This window comes from Phymastichus coffea, unplaced genomic scaffold (genome assembly GCF_024137745.1).
Source record: "Phymastichus coffea isolate CEN01 unplaced genomic scaffold, Cenicafe_Pcof_1.1 PCOF00142, whole genome shotgun sequence".
Lineage (NCBI taxonomy): Eukaryota > Metazoa > Arthropoda > Insecta > Hymenoptera > Eulophidae > Phymastichus > Phymastichus coffea.
In genome coordinates this window covers 115,005-128,714 of record NW_026706953.1, presented here as the reverse complement: position 1 = coordinate 128,714, position 13,710 = coordinate 115,005, and the positions used below count along the sequence as shown (strand labels likewise).

Below are 13,710 nucleotides of genomic sequence, written 5' to 3'. Positions count from 1 at the left end.
TGAGCCTAAATTCCTCAAAAGGTTCTATTTTCTTTGAAAACTTTTATACAGCTGACAGTAAACCTTGGTTCTTTGATCTAGGTCTGCCACACAAAGCAATAGTTTCCGTTAACAGGATTAGATCTAACCACACCTCTCTAAACTTGAGTCTATTTAGAAAGAACATTGTATTAAGTAGCTTGTGTCAATGTGGTCAGTCTAATGATTCCATTGAACACATTTTTTGGGAATGTGCCTTAAATAACAAACAAAGAACTGTTCTTCTTAAAGAGATTAGACGTATACACAAATACGGGCCCTTCTCCATAATATCTTTATTATCAGAAAAAAATCTTGATTTAATTCAATGTATTGCGCAATTCATTGTTAGTATTAAATGTAAAATATAAGATAAGTTAAAATATATCCTTTGTACAATATAGTATAAGTTGAACTTCGCGCCTTCTTTAAGGCTTACCTTCATGTAACATGGCAATGTATATTTCATATAATCCAATAAAATCACCATTCTTCTTCTACTACAAGTTTCTAGTCTCTTATTTCAGTCTGTAGCAATGGTGAGAGAAGGGGTACAAAAAGAGATATCTATAGCGGTACGATAGGTAGGATATAGTGACAAGAGAATCGGAAAGTTGCAGCAGGTGAAGAGAATAGCAGATGCTATGGGCGTCATAAAAAGCTGAAAGTCAAGGCTGATCGTAGGCGTGTTAGCCCTATGGCACATAAGAGTCAAAGTGGAGACTGAGTAAAGAGCGAATTGCCATTAGTGTTTTAATAAAAAAAAGGCCCTGTTCTTTCCTTTCAAAGAAGTGCAGTTTTTTCTCGGTGGGCGTATAACAGGCCGCGTTATCATCCGTTCGCAAATTCACGTGTACTTATGTACACATATATGCTCAACTCCATTTTACAACTGCCTAATGTACTTGATTGGCTGCTAAGGAATACAGATCTTGTTTCTGGCTGTAGTAGCGAAGCAGCTGAGATTTCTCTGTTTCTCAGATAATTTATTGAAAGTGAAAGCATTGTTTTGCGGACATTTGTGACTGTATGCGCGCGCTTTGTTACATTTAGAATAGAGGCTTGAAAGATATCCTTCATTGGCATCAATTCTCAAACACTGATTGACGAAAAAACTAAATCTTATAAATCCTGTCCGATATATCAAGCTTGTGGAACTTTTCTCTCCTTTTTCGCAAAGCCATTTGTAATTGCTTTGTCTATCTTCCCTGCATACGTCATCGATGGTTGACGGTTGACGCACAATCTGACGGAGGCTCTGTGCGAGTGTGTATGGGTGTGCGTCTGCAGGCGCATATGTGGTGTGCTGTCCAGTAGCTACCTTGCCTCGCCTCGCCTTACCTTGTGTTTTCTTCGCTACGTGCTTCTTTCCCTTTCTCTCGTTCTTTCTTCTCATCGTGATTCATAAATCACTGAAGCACGGTGAAAATTGACTCGCAGAAAAGGTACTGGTTTAACAAAGCATCAACAAAGGTGCACTTTTTGTAAAACACTCAACATACGTATCATACTGACGAAGGAAAAGATAAACGCACACGTCAGAAATGGCTCGAGACTACGATCATTTGTTCAAATTGCTCATCATAGGCGATAGTGGTAAATACTAAATATATACATTTCTCTACTATTTAACAATACACCAATTCACTTGGACCTATTTCTAATTGAAAAATGTTATAATTTTTTTAAATAACAAGAATGAATTATTAATAAATAAATCAAGTTTAAAACGAATTATAAATCACTTTTAGTTGTATGCTATCAGCTCAATTGTTTTATTCTTCAATAATAATATTTATAATAAATAAACGCTATTAATTTCTTTAAACTTAAATATTTTAAATAAATTTTTTTAAACATAGTTAATTAATTTCATACTGTGTATTAATGTTTGTTTAATATTTAAGGTGTTGGAAAAAGTTCTCTGCTGCTGCGGTTTGCTGACAATACGTTCAATGGAAATTATATAACAACAATAGGAGTGGATTTTAAAATCCGTACTGTCGATGTAGATGGGGAGAGAGTAAAATTACAAATTTGGGACACAGCTGGACAAGAAAGATTTAGAACAATAACTTCCACATACTATAGAGGAACGCATGGTGTTATAGTTGTATATGATGTGACTAGTGGCGATTCCTTTGCAAATGTTAAAAGATGGCTACATGAAATTGAACATAATTGTGATGTTGTAGTCAATAGGATTTTAGTGGGTAATAAAAATGATGCACCCAATCAGAAAGTTGTTTTAACAGAAGATGCACAACGGTTTGCAAATCAAATGGGAATTAAATTATTTGAAACTTCTGCCAAGGATAATACTAATGTTGAGGAAGTATGTACAAATTTCTAAAATTTAATTGAATTAATTCAATGGCAAAACCATTCATTTTCATTCAAACTTACAGATGTTTATGGCAATAACACGAGAAGTTCTTCGCACTAAAAAAGAAAGCAAAGAACGACAGGCTACAAAAACAAATGATATTGTAAATCTTAGGAAAAGTACTAAACAAAGTAGAAAAAAATGCTGTTAGCAACATTGTCGCATGTTAGATAAATTCTGAAACTGATATGGTTTTTATACAACAGTCAAGCAGAGTAAGACAGAGAGCATGTGTTATTTAGGGAATGGACATGAAATGCCATAAACTTTTCAACGTTACCAAAACGACATGAATCAACAATAATGCATTTCTTATTATATTTAAAGGTAAAATGTTTAATATCCCACCATGGTAATCAAGTTTTGGAATAGATATATCATTGTTCTAAACTCCATTCATAAAATTACAATTTCGCAAATTATATTATTTATTTTATAAATGTGCATAAATTATTTATAAATTTTTTGAAGCTTCCACAAAGGCAAAATAGTAAGCAAATATTCGCCTAAACATATTGGGATCTTTACTAAATTCAATTTTGTTTCATATTTTATAATCTAACAAGGCGTTAGATATAATTTAGATTTATGTGTGCTATTTATAAATTGTCGATGATTTTTAAAAATAAAAGAGTAAAAGACAAGAATTATTACAAATGTATTGTATGAAGACTTTGAATACAACGATTAATTACTGGTAGTAAAAGTCGCACAAACTATATTTAATGTTTTATGTTCTCTTTATCACTAAACCAAATAATAATGCAATGTTTGTTAGTTAGATTATTGTGTAAATATAAGGACTTCAATATTTTCAAATAGGGTGCTATTTGCATTTCTAAGATATTCCCTTAGAGTATAGTGATATAATAGTGCCCTATTTATATCACTATAGATATTGAAAATACTTTTTATTAGATTTCTGAAAAATTATCAACTTTTGTCGCGACTTATACTAAAAACTAAGATGTTTCAACAATTCTCTGAAAAATTTACATTGTCCAGAAGTGAAAAAAGCAGGGAATTACATTTCATTAAAAAAATTTGAAATTTGTAAACATTATTCACATACACGTGTAGTGTTTGATAACTGAACTGTAATAATTGTGTCTCAGTCCTTGAAAATGACAGGAGGCAGGCAGACAAGGTCGTAGGAACGTATACGGTGTCCAACCATGACAGAAGCTGTCTGTGTTAATCTGTGATAATAGTTAAATTGCGTCTTCTCTGTACAAAAGGCTAACCATGAGAATTTCATGCTGATAAAAATAGCTGCGAATAGAAATTTTTAAATTAGATCTTTTCGAAAATTCTTGTAAAAAGTGAAGTGAAGAAGAGCAGCCCTAGGTAAATTTTGCAGTTTGAGAATTGTTAGTCGAAGTAAATGTCATTTTATTAATTGATTGTTTGAATTTAATTGTGTGAATAACAATAGACTGAAGTTTTTCTTGTTAACGAATACATTTTTGCACAAATCATAAGAATTTTCGAAAAAATTGTACACAATATGTTCTCTTATTTGTAACTAATGTGTCTGCTATGACTTTTGATTTTATATCATATATACATGTATATAAAATAGAAATTGTTTTAAAACAGTTATTGGAAAACTGTTCTACTAGAAAAATAATGTACATAAATCGTGGAAAAATAATTACATAGCAGTAACAGGCAGTATTTTGAAGACATACTCATAATCTCATTGATTAAAATATTGCAGTTTACTATATTAAGATTTATTACCACATAATTAGTTTTTTACTTTTCATTAATAACTCATATATGCCCTATTTGCATAATGCCAACGTAAGACAAAATTTGCTATGATGTAATAAAATTTTATTTAATCAAAACATTAAGTTTAATAATTATTCTTATCAACTTTATTGTATGCATGTTTGTATAAAATCGTTTATAAAATTATAGTTTGCAATAAAGTGATTTTATATTCAAGCTTTTAATATTTTATTTTAACCTTTGAGTTAAACATTTTTCTATTGAATATTTTTGTCTGAATTTTCTTACTCGAAGGTTTTTGCGGTCACTGATTACGAATCTGAAGTCGAAATTTGTAAATTCTGAAATTTACAATGGCGGATCCAATATAGCGGATTTTTTTTCATATTTTAATAAAGTTCGTTTTATAATAAATAAATATGGATTTTCAGGGTTATTGATTACGAATCTAAAATCACATCTTGAAAAATCTGAAAATTCAAAATAACAGATCCAATATGGCAGACCACTAGTGTCTATTTTCTATTAGATTTGTATTTTAGTGGTTATGTGACATACTGCCTGTCACGTGGTTTTTGCACAATTGTAGTATAAGAGAGAGAGAGAGAAAGATAGCCGCGCGAATATTTAAAACTCCTTTGCTTGGTATTTTAACGTATTATTCTTAGCTGCGTAGTTTTTTAGTTCTCACGCTCGTTAAATATGTTTTCGTTTTCTTTTCAATACTTAAAACATCGAAATTCGAACACTCATAAAATGATCACTTGAGTGCTAAGACGCGGCAGGTCAAATAATGATTTGAAAAGAAAAACAACACTTCTCGACGAATCTCAACTCATCGAAATTTAATAGGTTGCTACTAAAAAGCTCAAGTGTTGTCTTGTTAACAGCAACGTTGCACGTGTGGGCCATCTGCGAGAAAAGAAAAGAGACCGAGGTTAAGAGAAAAGGAAAGTGGAAATCAGTCTTCAAATTCGTCAGCACTCAGAAAGGAGACGCTCTTTTGCCTCCTATGCACGCGCGATTGCAGCGAGCAGCATTGAGCGGAGCTTCGACGCTGTATCGCAATACCAATGATATCGATCCGACCACCGATCCGTTAGCTTGCCTTAACACTTATATTTTTCCCTGCCTTATATTTTCGTGTAATACATACATACATATATGTATGTATGTATGTATGTATGTATGTATGTATGTATATATATACATATATATAGATCAGGCATTTAGTTTATTCTCTTTGAAACCTAAAAGCCTTTAGAAGTTTTGTTTAACACGCTTTTTAAAGAGAAATATCAATCTGGCGTAACATACATTTGCACACTACTAACATCAGACTTGTGAAGCTGACGCCCAAAAAATTTTTTTAAACATATTTTTTAGTTTTCGTGAGCTAAAACGTTTTCTCCTTTTTTCCGTATTAAGTCTCCATTTAAAATTTTATTTCCGGATTTTCCGTTTTTAAGAAAATTGCGAAAAAAAATCGGGCGTTCGGACAACGCGCAATATACATTAAACATTTTTCTCCTGTTTAAAAAGAAATAATATCGATAGTGGATGATAGCTCCTTATTCCCGGATTACGAAACAATTTTCCTTTTGTCGATTTTCTATATAAAATTCAGGAAAATGTAAAGATTATGCTCGAATCGTTATGCGGACTTATATATTTAGTGAGCGTATTTCTTGCCGCTCATGGCTGTCCGATACCGTTTAGATGTGGATGGTCGAATCATGAGACCGCCACATATAGGGTGGTCATATTTAAAGTTTTCGAAACGTTTTTAAAACCAAAATTGCTAAACGTTTTTAGGTTCTCAGTGAAATGTTTTTGAAACATTTTTAAAACGTTTTGGTGTTATTCAGGTCTACCGTCAGAAATTCACAGCAATTGGATCGTTATAGCATAAATAATGTATTCAACGCAGACATTTCACGATATAAATAACGGAACTCAGTGTCTGTCCGTTGGAGTGTGTGCATCCTGCGCACAGAATAATGTTTTTCGGCTACTTGTCACAAAATGCATTGTCAATTTAATGATATTGTCCATATATATACTTCTTTTCATTGATATAATTACTCAAATGACTGAAACCATTATTGTTTGATTTTATCTAGATAAGGTTAGACAGGTATAGGCGAAAACTATACCTGTTTATTCCAATAAACTTACCAACAAACTGATTCGACCTAATTGTTATGAACTAATTGTCATTTCTATAAAGTATGTAAGTTGTATGAATCAACAGTTGAATAAACTGTCGAGAAACCGCTGCATCACGAATCAAGAGATTATAATATACCATTCATGTAGAAATTTTGAATGAAGAGAAAAATTTTGTATATTAAACGAAAACCAATTTGTTGTAACATCGAACAAAATTTGTGTGCTACTATTTCCAAATTTTCATTGTAATTGTCATGTTACTTGAAATTTGATATAAAACATTGCTTGAAAGTAATTATATTGAGAGTTTCACGAACAATTGCTGTTTTGAACTATTGACTTGTTTACGAGTAAAATTTACAAGGTAATTGTTAACAAGTTAGTCATGTACGTGAGAAATGTATCATATACGTGACCAATGAGCTACGCTATTGATTAAGAGTTTTTGGGCGAATGTTAATATCTTAGATGTCTATTAGTACTATGTTGAAACATTTACTTATACGCAAAACGGATGTTTTAAAGAATTGATGTAAAATATTTTTAAAATTTCATTATATTCTTATCATTAATTTTTATTAAAGTTATTATATTGTCGACAGTTATTACAGCAATAACATTGTATATCTATAAGAATCATAAAAAATAAATTATGGCATAGAACACATAATTATGCATGTTAAACTCGAGCTTGCAAAAACGTTGTCAACGTAAGCCTTCAAGTGACGATTTCAAAGTTAGTAGTTTTTTTATTCATTACAATATTTTTATAGATAAAAATCAGATAATTACTGAAATATAAAATTTTAGCTTATATTATGAATTGCGATCTGGCGAGTAACAAAAGCTAAACGGACTATTTTGAAACTCTAAACTCGAAGCTTCCGCCATCACAACACGAGGTGAATTTATTACGAATATTTTATATTAAATTCGTTTGAAACCCTCAATTTTTTATATTATTCTTGAATCAAATTAAAATTTTTCAAGGAAATGCAGTAAAGCAATTGCCAAGTATATTTTTCAGCATGCAATGCATTCCCGTTTATTCTTACTCGGGCAATTACTTCCTAATACATCGACAAGCTATGCTTTCTCAACGCGATCCTTTGAACATTAAATTCTTAGTATATTCATTTTGTCCTTCAAAATTATAATGACAAATATTCCTGATAAAATATACAATATTTTGTCAGGATTAAAAGATTTTGGCAGTAAATAAAATATTACTTATGTTTCTCTAATAAACTCTAAAGAAATGTTATAGGAGGGTATCTATTTTATAAAAATCATTCGAAAGGTTTTGAAAATATCATCTAAATTAACTTAAATTGAGTTCTGCAGACCACTTCTCAGCAGAAATAAAAAATTTTACCTTTTTATTGAGTTTTTTTTAGAGTTCTTTCAGACAGGAATCTATAATTGCCATATCTTCATTTATGTCATCAACTTATCTATGTTATTTGTGTAGTCTATTCATATATCTAATAGTCATTTAATTTTCTGAATCCCACTGCAAGGAGATTCGTTTAAAATTTATAATTTATTGACCGAATCGTTTAAGCTTAAAGTAAAACGATTTTATTTTTATCGTCATTTTAGATACTGAAACATACATACATGCGTACGCGTGCACGCATACGCACGCACACACTTTTGCGTTATGCAATATTCAAAATCAATATTTTATTCAACCAATTGCCATAAATTGACATTATTTGTTTCCGTAACATGTTAACACTATGTTTTTTTTTATATTGAGTACGAAATACGTTAGTTTTAAATAGTTATGACTGTACAATAAAATAATGTTTTTACACATTGTATTATTCGATTATTTAAAAAATACATGTACAAAATTCTATTATTCTGTTGAACAATATAATATTTGGGAATACATTCATATCTTAGCTTGTAAAGAAATTGGCCATAAGCGAAATAATTTTTTAAATTAAGTCTTGCCATATTCATTTGACGCACAAAAAATAAATACAATCAAAAAATAAAATTATCAGCTAATTACAATCGAAAATTCCAACTTCAAAAAAGTACGAACTGAATTCTTTTGATCAAAAATATCTGACAAATATTGAAGTTTAAATCTGCCTTTCTTATGTATTCAACTATTTAAAATGAATTTAAAAGTATATTTGTTCTTTAAAAACTTCAGTTTTTCCAATCTATGTTTAATCACATTTTGTTTAATTGAATTCTATTAAATTTACGGGACATTAAGTGTATTTTTAGCCTGCCCCGAACTTGAAGTTCATATTATGTAACAGTAATCCCAGCCGTTTGCAAATAAGTTCTCAGATGATTTGCATTTGGTTCAGGTATTTGTCCTAATAGCTGAGGTAGTTGTCCAGGTTTCATTCTACCTAATCCTCGTGCCAGATGTAAGCGAACATCTGCAATTGCTAAATAAATAAAATGTTAATTTTTCATTTGATGAACCATTTAACAAATTATAATTTTGATCAACAACTTACAAGCTAAAGGATCCCTCTTCTGATTTTTTGCGAAAATCAGTTGACTGTAGGCAGCTTGATAGCCAGATGAATCATCTACATCTAAAACTTGCTCATCTTCTGGCAACTGGGTTTCATCATGAGGCAATTCAAAGAATTCAATCAAGCAAGCCAAAAGACGAGGATAGTATACATTGTAGGGACTTTCTAGCATAGCTGCACAATCAATTAATATGTTGGAAATTCCAATGGCTGCAATCTTCCTTTCAATTTCATCAGACACCTTTTGTAAATCAGCAATTATTACTCTTTCAATCACCATGCCAAACATTCTAAACAAAAAATGATTTAATAGGTTTGAAGACGTTATGCATTACTTTTGATTTTAAAAAGTTTAGAAAACAATATTGAACATAAGCGATAGCTCCATTGAAAATAATACATATTAACTTACTGAGATTGAATAGAATCCACAATAGTAACTAAATTACTTGCTCCATATCGGATGGCATAAAACGAGAAAAAGACAATGAGACCCCGGACAAACTTTGTTGTTTTGCTGCTTGATAATCTTTGAAAAAGTATGACAAAAACGTGTTTCATGTAAGGTTCCAATATGTTTCTAAAGAAAAAAAACAAATATTCAATAAATTTTCTGCAATCAATGAAAATAAAAATGAAATTTCAGTAGTAAAACTTACGGCGGAAAATGTTCAACAACAGCCCGTATCAGTAAGAAACCTTCATGATCGTTTGCCTTAGAAGCCATCAATTTTTGAAAAACTCCAAGCAAACCACTAACTTTATCTTGTGCGATAATTTGATGCGATCCATGGGTTACAAAGGCTTGTAAAAGTCTATTTAACGGATGTATGTTGCCTTGCCTTTCAAATAAAACGGGACTTAATAAACAAGGAAATAATTCCATATAAGTTTCGGGTACATTTGAGCCAGTTTGTAGCTCCAGTAATAAGGCCAAAATTTGGAACACGTATGGAACAAATTCTAAAAAATATTATAAAGTATTTAATAAACTTGTAATTTGATTAAATTAGAATTTGTACAAACCTTGAATATCTTGAACCAATATTCCTTGAAAAGTAGGAAAAAGAGCTTGTTCAAATGATGCAATAGCTGCTGGATTTGATTTACATACAATTCTGAAATACAAATATCATATATAGCATATTTGTACAACTCAATTAAAAACATTAGAACACGCGCTACAAATTGGACTAACTTGATGGAAATACTTAATGTTTCAAAAAGATAATGATTAAAATTAGGACGACTTGGATTTCTAGCGACAACGGCAATTTTTTGTGTTAATTTTGGAAGTAATTCTGCTAAGAAGGGCACTATAGCTCCTCTCAATACGACAAAACAATTCATTATGGCTCTCATGATGTACTCATTTTCCTCTGCTCCTGGTAAATCAAGAACTCTAAATAAACAGTTGAGTAAATCAGCAGCCAGGGGTGCAATACTTTCTGCTTTAACTCTGTAATAGAAATGTTTATTAACAATTTTGCTGCAAATAAGCTTATCTAAACTATATAAAAGTTACACTAACAGAGTAACATTATTTTTATCTCTTAAAGCTAAAATTTTGTCAATCGCACAAGCAGCATAACTATGCACTACTGGACTTGTTGCTGATAAATGTCTAATCATTTGAGGTAAACTGCCAATCACTTGTTCTGGAGGCAGGATATTTCTAAAAATCATTATGAACTTGATGGCATCTGCTTTTAAAACAGGTAATTCGTTTACTAAAATCAAAGAAGATTTTCTTATTAATGATAACTATTTTTACAAGAAAATATTAAAAATCTTCAACATTTTTGTGTATAATACAAGAAAACTTAAATTAATATACTAACCATTGGGCTTAGCAAGTTCTGGTTCTATGTGGTTAGCAGCAAATTGAGGAAGGGGTACAAGATCACTAGTTATGGTTACACCATGTTTTTGAGTTTGACCTTTACTGGCGCTGCTTGTAATAAGATAAATTGCTGCATCTTTGCTGCGCCAATTCTCAGTTGGCTTGGCAGCATAATTTTGCAGCATAGCCTTTAAATTAACGATATTTATAAAAATTGAATAATTTATAATAATGTATAACAAAATAAATATTTAAATTTTATCAACCTGAATATATGCACCAAATATTTCCATTATTTTTACTTCAAAGTATTTTGAGAGCACTTTTACTAAATCACAAGCAGCTCTTCTTCTTGTATCAACGTCGCTACCTTCAATATCTCGACGTATATATTCTTCTGGATTATCCTCAAATAGTTCATTGTCAGATTCTGTGAATGTGTTAAATAAAAATATTATTTTTCTAATAACAACGCGACAACGCTGAAAGATTATGCAAGTGATTTTTTGAAATTTCCTTACCTCTAAATTCCATGTTTGGAATAATTACTTTTTCACAGATACTGCTGAGAGTAGCTGGATCTTCAAAAAGATGTCTATATTGATTACGATCAGCTACAGTTGCCAAAAATTGTAAAGCATTTGACACCAACTAAGAAGAAAAAATTAAATATTTTTATTTCTAATCAAATATCAAATTGATAATAAAATATTAGATTTCGTAATCAAATTTGTAACATAGTATTTTTAGAAAAAAACGTTAGTTAAATATCGTGCTTTCATGCTTTATTGATATTTTTACCACTTTTCTCTTATTATTTTCTTTAAATTGAAATATTTAAAATGATTCAAACATTGTTATTAATATTTATATATATTAAGTACTTCTTATAAGTATCACCGTTTTTCTACCTAAATAAACTACTTATACCAGATAAAAATTTAATTATTATTTGAATTAGTTATAGATATGTATGAAGCCCTGTAGTAAACTACCGAATCATATTTTGGCTGTTGACCAGTAGAAGTCAGTAAATTCCAAATTGCTGTAACAAATTGTGGCAAATATTGTTGGAACTCTTCATCATATTTCTGTGCATACAAACAAACATTATCACAAACTTGTGATTTTAATTGCTCTATAACACCAGCTTCTTCATCATCCTGAATAAAACAGAATTTGAATTGATTTGATGATTTGCTAAAATATACAAGCATTGAAATATATTGTTAACAGATGATAGATATTGAACCTCTGTTTGTAATGATGGTACATTTACGATAAGAAGGTTGTGAAAATTGCTCATCCATACTTCCATATTATCTTCAAAAAATTCTGGTAAATCCTAAAAATAAAAATATATGAAGAATATATTAAAAATACATTAAAAGTTTAATTAATATTTTATAATTACCTGGTAGTTCAGAGAATAAAATACTTTACACAAAATTGTCAAAGAATTATAAATAACTTTTAATGCTTCTATATTACTAGCATGTACTTGAGTCAAATTCATTGTAGCCTAAACAAATATTCCTTTATAGCATTATATATAAAGACTAGGTAACAAAAGTTAAAAAATAATTGTATACCAAAAAAAGATCAGTAAGTGGTTTGGCAAACTTATCCAGTACATATTTTATTTCTGTCCATAAATCTTGACTTTTAAATTCATATCTATATCTCTTAAACAAAGAATGTGCTGTGTGTAATACTCCATTAATTATATGAAAATCTCCCGTGTTAAATTTTTCCACCATTTGATCTATAAGTTCAGGCCATTGATCAGGAAAATCATATCTACCAATAACTGACACAGCATCAGATAACTGCTTTTGTATTGAGTCAGGAGAATGAAGCATTAAATTTATAATAAGTTTTTTTATAGACTCTCTATCTTCTTTGTGGATTTTGTCTGTTCTAACTACAGTGTCATCATCCTAAAAGTACAGTATGTATTTATTAATAAATCAATTAGATAATTGAACAAAACTTTTATACTGAATGATGTGATTGAAGTATGAAATAAAAATACAAAAATAAATAAATTATTATAATAAATATCAATACTAATCAAACTTACAATTTTCCAATTTCTTTTGACATAATTTTTAAATGCGATTGCTCCAGCAATCCTTATAGTTATATCAACTTCAGGTTTATCAACTAAATGTAATAAAAGTAATGGATAGTTTTTGTTCAGCTCAACTGCTTCCAAAGATTTTTCAGCTAATAACATACATAAATATATAATATTTTGTATAGTTGATTCTTTAACATGTGTGGCATAAGATAATAACCTTAGTAAAGGAACATATGAAAAAATCATTTTGATAAATATAAAGTTTTGAACCATAATAATAAATAATTTATAACAGTAATAACAGAAAATTATGTACCAGTTTTTTACTAATATTTTCAAGTAAAAAGTTTATTTATAGCGACATACCAGGACGACGAACATTGACATCAGGATTCAATGTGTGCTTCAGATATTCACTTAAAGTAAGTAGATTATCGTCAGTGAGCTCCATTTTTGCGTTGCTTCAATTAAGATTATTCCAATTCTATAAATTGTTGATATAACATTGGTCGAATATCAGCTCTACACCGGCTTTTTACAAAATTTCAATTTTCTAACCTTATTTATTCTACACTCTACAGGTATATAACTACGATGGCGTTACAGATGAGTTTCGCGCGGGAAATAAAACTTCCGGTATTATGCGGGATAATTTGAAAAAATAGAATGTCAAATGTCATGTATATATATACATACACACACACACACACACTATAAAAAACACTTTTGTATAATAACTATCCAATAGTAAAATTACTCCGAGTGTAGTACTTTTGCTAGTCTCACCTTATCTCATACTAGTAAAATTACAAATTCTAGCGAATTTACAATTCCTCTTGAAAAATGACGTCTCTAAGACCCCGGTCCCATAGCTATGTATGAATGTAACATATGAATGCGGACGGATACGGACGCGAATCGCAACTCTAGTAACATCACTAAAAATATCTAGTTCGATTAT

General features: G+C 30.2%; 2 protein-coding genes across 2 annotated transcripts; one reads left to right on the top strand and one right to left on the bottom strand.

Annotated features, from left to right (window-relative positions):
- The first annotated feature begins 568 nt into the window (after positions 1 to 568).
- LOC131672076 (ras-related protein Rab-35) lies at positions 569 to 4,309 on the top strand. The gene is made up of 3 exons (XM_058949017.1): positions 569 to 1,614; positions 1,926 to 2,353; positions 2,427 to 4,309. The coding sequence occupies exons 1-3, from the start codon at positions 1,563 to 1,565 to the stop codon at positions 2,553 to 2,555; spliced, it is 609 nt and encodes a 202-aa protein (XP_058805000.1). The 5' UTR covers positions 569 to 1,562; the 3' UTR covers positions 2,556 to 4,309.
- A 2,592-nt stretch (positions 4,310 to 6,901) lies between these two features.
- LOC131672075 (exportin-2) lies at positions 6,902 to 13,452 on the bottom strand. The gene is made up of 16 exons (XM_058949016.1): positions 13,116 to 13,452; positions 12,750 to 12,895; positions 12,259 to 12,606; positions 12,081 to 12,188; positions 11,919 to 12,011; positions 11,662 to 11,829; positions 11,188 to 11,317; positions 10,933 to 11,096; positions 10,665 to 10,854; positions 10,355 to 10,553; positions 10,022 to 10,282; positions 9,850 to 9,941; positions 9,483 to 9,786; positions 9,236 to 9,403; positions 8,803 to 9,113; positions 6,902 to 8,730 (listed from the first exon to the last, which is right to left on the bottom strand). The coding sequence occupies exons 1-16, from the start codon at positions 13,198 to 13,200 to the stop codon at positions 8,585 to 8,587; spliced, it is 2,913 nt and encodes a 970-aa protein (XP_058804999.1). The 5' UTR covers positions 13,201 to 13,452; the 3' UTR covers positions 6,902 to 8,584.
- Between the last annotated feature and the right edge of the window lie 258 nt (positions 13,453 to 13,710).

What these genes read in the sequence shown, in the direction of transcription:
- LOC131672076 (XM_058949017.1), top strand. Translation starts at nt 1,563, where the DNA reads ATGGCTCGAGACTACGATCATTTGTTCAAATTGCTCATCATAGGCGAT. An exon ending in GCTCATCATAGGCGATAGTG is followed by an intron (nt 1,615 to 1,925) that starts GTAAATACTAAA and finishes TTAATATTTAAG; the next exon opens with GTGTTGGAAAAAGTTCTCTG. An exon ending in ATAATACTAATGTTGAGGAA is followed by an intron (nt 2,354 to 2,426) that starts GTATGTACAAAT and finishes TCAAACTTACAG; the next exon opens with ATGTTTATGGCAATAACACG.
- LOC131672075 (XM_058949016.1), bottom strand. Translation starts at nt 13,200, where the DNA reads ATGGAGCTCACTGACGATAATCTACTTACTTTAAGTGAATATCTGAAG. An exon ending in GATAAAAATAATGTTACTCT is followed by an intron (nt 10,283 to 10,354) that starts GTTAGTGTAACT and finishes TTTCTATTACAG; the next exon opens with AGTTAAAGCAGAAAGTATTG. An exon ending in GAAGAGGGATCCTTTAGCTT is followed by an intron (nt 8,731 to 8,802) that starts GTAAGTTGTTGA and finishes TTATTTATTTAG; the next exon opens with CAATTGCAGATGTTCGCTTA.